Source organism: Silene latifolia, chromosome 9, assembly GCF_048544455.1.
Source record: "Silene latifolia isolate original U9 population chromosome 9, ASM4854445v1, whole genome shotgun sequence".
Lineage (NCBI taxonomy): Eukaryota > Viridiplantae > Streptophyta > Magnoliopsida > Caryophyllales > Caryophyllaceae > Silene > Silene latifolia.
This window is the reverse complement of record NC_133534.1, coordinates 3,603,326-3,611,083: the sequence shown is the minus strand read 5'-3', so window position 1 is coordinate 3,611,083 and position 7,758 is coordinate 3,603,326. Positions and strand designations below refer to the sequence as shown.

The 7,758-nt window shown below is 36.3% G+C and overlaps 1 protein-coding gene across 1 annotated transcript; it reads right to left on the bottom strand.

The window, feature by feature from the left end:
• Positions 1 to 483: 483 nt before the first annotated feature.
• LOC141600101 (protein FAR1-RELATED SEQUENCE 5-like) lies at positions 484 to 3,650 on the bottom strand. Its single transcript, XM_074420288.1, has 3 exons — positions 3,578 to 3,650; positions 2,877 to 3,525; positions 484 to 568 (listed from the first exon to the last, which is right to left on the bottom strand). Exons 1-3 carry the CDS (start codon positions 3,648 to 3,650, stop codon positions 484 to 486), a joined length of 807 nt encoding a protein of 268 aa, XP_074276389.1.
• Between the last annotated feature and the right edge of the window lie 4,108 nt (positions 3,651 to 7,758).

Below are 7,758 nucleotides of genomic sequence, written 5' to 3'. Positions count from 1 at the left end.
AGGGCATTTTCGTAATTTGCAAGGAAGGTAAACAAAGTTGTTTGTGGATTAAAGTAAATCTTGAAGAATCGGTTCGTCTGCTCACTTCTTTGCGTGGATGACATACCTGCACAAAATATGTTCTTCCAATACAAAGGAACCCATGCTTCTCTTTTTGCATATACCTCTTTGACCCAACTATGTTCACGTAACCCATATTTAACTACAAAAAGTTCCCAAGCATCCTCAAAATCATGGATATCTTTACTTTCATAAACAACATCTTTAAAGTCAGCCTTAATTTCATTGTACCTCGGATTCGATCCCAAATTTTTTGCTCCATTACGCATCATGTGCCAAAGACACAAGCGGTGGGGCGTATTAGGAAATACGTCCTTCACAGCCTTTCCAATCCCCCTGCATTGATCCGTGATTATAACTGACGGAGCTCTTCCCATACAATCTAACCATCTCTTAAACACCCAAGTAAAGCTAATGGCATCCTCATGCGAAATCAAAGTCGATGCTTAGTACAACATTACTACCGTGATGATTTACACCAACAAATGGAGTAAACGGCATTTTGTACCTGTAAAATTAATCGTAAACTACAATTAATCGTAAACTAAATCAATTATCGGTTATCTTTACTGGCAATTGAATAAAAACTTACAAAATAAAATTGAGCATAACATACTAATTGAATTTCCATAAAACAGATTACACTCGACAAAATAAAACTTGAGTATGTTTTCTTATTCAACAAAAAGGAAAAGAAAAGCAGATGATACAAGTATAATTAATTACACTCGACATTTTGGGTAAATTAGCATAAGACCGAGACAAATTGAGTAAAACAGAACAAAATTGAGCATAAAATTGAGACCGAGACAAATTGAGTAAACAAATGACCGTGACTGTTTACTCCGTCTGTTTGATGGTTTTAAGCGAATTACGGCAGAATAATTTAACCAATTGAATAAAAACTTAAAAATAAGATTTATTGTAATTGTTCTTATACTAATCCATCCATTCATTCCTAATAAGCTTAAAGTGAGACATGAATGTCAATATTGACATTCATCACAAACTGAAACCTTCCTGCAAGCATTTGGTAATGCTATTTAACCTAAGTTTATGCCTTTATACTCTCATTTAACAGTTCAAAGCACCAATTTACGAACAAATCAAAGAAGATAGCTATAATGTGTCGGAAAACATCAGTTTATGAACATGCATAACCTCGTTGCCCTAATTTGATTAATGTGATCTATAATGTGTCATCCTTCCAACAAAATATAACCATCACAAATTAATCAATTTCATTGCCCTAATTTGATTAATGTGATCTTAATTAAAGGTAAAAAAATTAACTGATTAAGCTAATGATTTGATTATACGAGTAGTAAGAGGAAGAGTTTGCACTGATTAAAATTAACTAATGAGTAATCGTTCCAATCAAACGTAAACAAATGCGTTTCCTGAAAAACGCATGGCAGATTAATTTAACCAACAATTAATTTAAAAACCGATTGAAATGTTGAATGAAAATACGAGTTTAAAATTTGGGGTTTTCTATAAGGTAACCCTCATTTTTTTCGATTTCTATAAGGTAACCTTCTATTTAATTAGACCCACACTAATAACCCTGTATCTCTTAAAAAGTAATCAACGTGACACTAAGAATTAATTCCGTCAACTTTGACGTTAATTATTGATATTTTACGCTGACATGGCAATTGGTGGTGAATCACTAATGACTAAGCAATTCTTTGAAAATAAAACAAAAATAAAACCCAAAACCCCCTAACTATGGTCATTCACACAATCACATTCCCCCTGTTTTATTCACATAAACCCTTTCACCTTTGCTCTGCTAACCCAAATTAAGGTTTCTGAACCCAAAATTCATTGTTTAATCAACCTAAATTTCATTGATCATCTTATCAAGAACCTGCATTTTTCATCTTTCATTTGTGGTTTTCCAGGTATTCATCTTTCTCCTTTTATTTTTGTTTGTCTTGCATAAGACGGACATTATTTATCCATCTTAAGTTTAAAACGGGTCAAATACTACCCTATGATGATAACTAAGACAAATTTTTGGCATTTTTAGGCAACAAGTGGGATAATTTGTTATATATTTGACCCGTCTTAAATTTAAGACGGATAATGTTCGTCTTAAATTTAAGACGGATAATGTCCGTCTTAAATGAGAATTTGTGTATTTCCTCATTCACTCTCTGTAATTTTGGTAGTAGAAGTTGTTAAGTTGAAAAATTCGTCAAGACAACCAAGATTGAAGCCACCTCAATTCAGTAAATAGATGCAGTATGGACTTTACTTTTTGAATTGTCATTGAGTTTAAATGCCTCTATGGTTGCGTTTTGTGTGCTCTACTGATTAGTTGCACTACTTGTAGTCATGTTTGTTTGTTGTCTGATACATTAGTTAAGGCTAAACTCCATGCTACAGAATTCATCGTCACTTTTTAGCAAGGATAACTAGTAACTACCACGTGTATGCTATAGCAACGTTTTGAGCCTACATCTACTTTCAGCCTGCATATTAATATCAAACTACACAATTTGTATATTTTGAGCCTATTTAGAAAAAAAATTGATGTAAAAGAAGTACGGGAAAAAAATGAAGGAATTTAAAAGGAGGAAGGAGAAAAAAGTGGAGAGAAACTAACTAAAGTCCAGGTCCCCAAGTTAACAGCCACATCACAAAGTTAACAGTCAAATTTGACGGATTGGAAAAATAAGGTTATGCTCATTCAATTATATAGAGTATAGGGTTACCATTGGAAGTTTAATTAAATAGAGGGTTACCTTATAGAAATCGAAAAAACTGAAGGTTACCTTATAGAAAAACCCTTAAAATTTTCTTGTTACCTGTTACAGAGGAAGGTAGCGTCATAAGAAACCGCGTCAGCAAATACCTTGGCCATACCCCTGCAACGTCCATCAGCCCAAAACACATTAAGGAGCTTGCCTTCTTTATCCGTTTCGATGGAATAATAAAAGTCAGGATCGATTTCTCTAAGCTTGATAAATCTTTCTTCAAGAGCATTTGCATCACCGTTAATTCTACTACGACGTCGTTCTTGATTGAGCATGTTCCTCAAACCCCGCTCTTTTACGGATAAATTAGCATGGCCACCAACTTCTCTGACCAAAGTGTTGAAATTTTTAGCAATTGAGATACCGGCTTCATCATTCATTATAGCCCGTCTTCTAAAATATTCATGCCATAACTTGTATCCCACCATATGACGACTATTAGCGGGATCGACATCATCATGATTGTGCTCCAGACTAGTTTTTTTTATGACAATAAAATCGTCTTTTAAGGATGCGTCTACGAAACACTCGCATTTCTTATATGTGGGATCGTTTATATACCCATTTTTTTTGTTCGCATCCGCCCCCCTTGTGCAACATAGTCTGATTCGGCTCATCATGTAGAAACGAGGTTCGCTATCTCCACTACCATGGCGCTTTACCCCCTTTTTCCGTATAGCAATCCAAAATTTTATTAGTCCTAATAAAAAATTGAAAGCCACGTTGATAGGCATATAAGTAACAATATGCACCATACTCATCACCATTAGCAAAGGTCATTCCTTCTGTCGGAGGATCAACTTCCTCAACGTCAGTGTTCGCCATGTTTAGCATATTAGCTACCTTTTGCACATACCCCCCCTTCAATAATTGGAGGTTCATGGAGATCAATGTTAACATCGTCATTGACAACATCCTCATGGCGAATAGTCTCATCGTCACCGATAGCTCCAACAACATCGTCATTGCAACCATCGTCATATAAGTAATCGTCTAAACTAAAGTTGTTAAAGCTAACAATTTTGTCTTCCCCTTGTATAATATTACCATCAACATCATCTACCCTAATATCATCAAGACCATCGTCTTCCCAAGGTAAATTAAGATCGAAATCCATCTTTTTGGTTTTTTTTTTGTTTTTTTTTTTGTAACCGTTTTTCTGAAAATTAAAATCTTTTTTTTCCCCACCTAAACTCTCAACAAAAAGATAAGATTTTCGAAAATCATATTTCCTAAAACCATGCCTAAAATCTTTTAAAATATTATATTTGAAACCTAATGTACAATTTAAAAATTAAATATTATTATCCTACCTAAATTGAAGCTAACAATCTTTTCAACTAAGGAAATTGAATTTTTCAAAAAAGGAAGGATCAAAACTTTATAAAATAGTTTCTCAAAATACCCTTAATCCATAAATAATAATAATAATAATAATAATAATAATAATAATAATAATAATAATAATAATAATAATAATAATAATAATAATAATAATAATAATAATAATAATACGTAAAATAATTAAAACTCATAATCATTCAAGCAATTAGGGTTCATCACTTAACTGAATTAGGGATCATCGATTTAAACTTAGGGTTTATCATGATTGAACATTTTAGATTAATTGGATTATGGTTCATACAAAATCCCGAATTAATATTTTAATTAGGGATCAATTTTGACTTAGGGTTTAGCATCATTGAAAAAAATCGATTAATTGGATTAGGGTTAATTGCACGAATTAATAATTCAATTAGGGATTAATTTTCACTTACGGTTTATCATGATTGAACAATTTTGATTATTTGGATTAGGGTTCACACAATTGCACGAATTAGGGTTTATGACGATTTAATTAGGGGGAAAAAATTACACGAAATAATTAGGGTTCATTCATCATCGATTTTGATTGATTCAATTAGGCTAAAAAAACCGGGTTAATAGATTTAATTATATTAATGAAAATAATTAATGAAATTAACGAAAATCAGAACAAATTAAAAAAATTACAAAAATAAACTTAACTACATGTAGTTAACTAGTTAACCTAACATGTTAAATTAAAAAATTAACCCTAAACTAACTAACCTAGTTTTACTTGGGTTTGACACGTGTAATCTTCCTATTGGTTTGTGTATGGAAATCCCATACACCATGTGTATCTCTATCATCTTCCCACTCCTTAAAGATATAAGAAATACTTCCCTAAAACATAATAGGTAAACTGAATTTAGGAAACTAGTAAACTTTCCTAAAACCGAATAAGCTACTAATTAGGAAAGTAGAACTTCTAACACAAATAGGAAATAAATAACTTATACTAATTCAACTAAGATATGACTTCTTTTAGGAAAGAAGTCTCGACACCTCTTCCTTGGGCGCCAAGTAACCGGCTGGGGAAACTGCCTTCTGACTGAACAGTCGTAACGAGACTAACGACTGTTTATTTCATCTAAACTCTACATCAATTTCGTATCAGGTAAACCAGTCGCCCAACAAGTCTTCGATATGGTTGTGGGTCGGTAAGGAGAGGAGACGTGGAGTTGGCGAGATGGTGGTTTGGTTCCATGGGGATCGTGGCTGGTTTGGAGCCAAGGAGGCCTGCTTCGGTAAGAATGTCAATCGCATATTTTCGTTGAGAAATAAATAGGCCGGTGGGATTGCGAGCAATTTCCAACCCCAGAAAATATTTTAAAGGGCCGAGGTCCTTCATATGAAAGCATGTGCTAAGGTAGGTCTTGAAGCGATCAATCATAGATTTATTATTCCCATAAATGACAAGATCATCAACGTAGAAAAGAACGTGTACCTCATTGGTTGATTCGCGAAGGGAAAAGAGGCTATGACCATAGGGGCATTGTTTGAAGCCGTAAGTTTGAAGGGCGGAAGCAAGTTTGGCGTACCAACATCGTGGTGCTTGATGAAGACCGTAAATGGACTTTCCGAGACGGCACACCTTCCCATCATTTGAAGCGTGGAACCCGGGTGGCGGTTTGATGTATACTTCTTCGTCAAGGTCCCCATGAAGGAACACATTGTGTACGTCCATTTGATGAAGATCTCATTGTTTCGCGGCAGCGATGGCAAGGAGAGTTCGTACTGTGACCATCTTTACTGTTGGTGCAAAAGTCTCATTGTAATCGACCCCTTCAATTTGTCGATTACCCATTACCACTAAGCGAGCTTTATAACGTTCGATCGTTCCATTGGCATTGTATTTAATTTTATATACCCATTTGGAACTGATCGCCTTTTTGTGAGGCGGGAGTTCTTCGAGAGTCCAGGTATTGTTTCGTTCAAGAGCGTCAATCTCGTTTTTCATGGCATCTTTCCAGTGTTGGTCCTGCATTGCTTCACGAAAGGTGCTAGGCTCGTGACTTTTGGTCACGGCCGACAAGAAAATTTTATGGTTAGTGGAAAAACGGTCGTAATTGAAAAAGTGTGAGATGGGATATTGAGTACCTGAAGACGATGACGAGGCGGTGAGAACATGAGTCGAGGGGCGTTTTTTAGGTTGAACAATATCTTTGAGGAGAGTGTTGTGTATTTTAGTCCGCTGACCTTTACCCATAGGCTCGTGTGGGGTCGTGTTGTGGGCATCGTTGGGGCTGGTGGGCTGATTGGTTGTGTCGATGTGGTCAGGTGAGGTGGTCTCGGCTGAGGGGTCGGGTGTGGATGAGGGAGCGGTGGTGGTGGGTGATTCGGGTGTGGTGGCGAGGTGAGGGGATGCGGGAGTCTCAGTTTCTGAGTCGTTGGGTTCGGTTTGAGGTGAGGATGTAAAACAGACGGTATTGATAGGGGTAGTGTCATCGTAAAGAAAGGACGAGGAGTCATGTTGCTCGTGGATGTGCATAGCCTGGTAGGGAAATTCGGTTTCAAGGAACACAACGTCACGAGAGATGAAGTGGGTGCCTGTGTCTAAGTCATAAACCCGCCACCCTTTTTGGCCAATTGGATATCCTAAGAAGACACACTTACGACTGCGAGAGGCGAACTTGTCATTGGATCGATTAATATTCTTTGCATAGCATAGGCATCCGAATGTACGTATGTGGGTCATGGGAGGAGGTGTTTTAAAAAGGAGTTCGTAAGGGGTCTTGCCTTTTAAGAGTTTGGATGGGTTTCGATTGATCAGGTAGACAGCGGCTAAAATACTTTCTCCCCAAAAGCATATAGGTAGACTAGCTTGAAATAAGAGAGCACGCGCCACATTAAGTATATGACGGTGTTTTCTTTCGACTCTACCATTTTGTTGTGGAGTGTCAACCATGGAAGTTTGAAAAAGTATACCATTTTCTTGAAAAAATTGTTTTAGACTTGTAAATTTGGTGCCATTGTCACTACGCGGAATTTTGATTTTCTTATGAAATTGTCGTTCAATTAACGCAAAAAAGTTTAACAAAGTTTGACGAATATCGCTTTTCTTTCGCAATAAATAAACCCAGGTAGAGTGTGAAAAATCATCGACAATTGTTAAAAAATATTATGAGCCACAAGAGGCATTTTCTGAATATCGTCCCCACAAATCACAATGAATTAAATCAAAAATATCTTTGGCAATGTTTGTGCTTAAAGGGAAAATGGTACGAGTTTGTTTTGCACGAAGACAAATATCGCAAGTACTACTATTAAAAGAAGATTTGAGTTTCGAATTAAAAGACGGAATAAAATGCGTAATAGAGGTGGATGGATGCCCCAACCTTCGGTGCCATAGTTCCACTTGATCATGAGCGGTCATGGAACAAGCATGGCCATCGAGAGGTCGCACCTTGCTTAAAAAATAGAGCCCCTCGCTTTGTTCACCGGTCCCAATCACCATCCTCGAGGAACGGTCCTGAATGAGACAAATTTTTTGAGAAAATTCAATAGTCAGAGAGGGGTCGAGTAAGAGACTCGAGATAGATAACAAATTACAATTTAAATTGGGAGC

Coding starts and splice junctions, on each gene's coding strand:
- LOC141600101 (XM_074420288.1), bottom strand. CDS start 3,650: ATGGCGAACACTGACGTTGAGGAAGTTGATCCTCCGACAGAAGGAATG. Junction 3,526..3,577: donor TGCTAATGGTGATGAGTATG/GTGCATATTGTT, acceptor ATTTTTTATTAG/GACTAATAAAATTTTGGATT. Junction 569..2,876: donor GCTACCTTCCTCTGTAACAG/GTAACAAGAAAA, acceptor TTAATTTTACAG/GTACAAAATGCCGTTTACTC.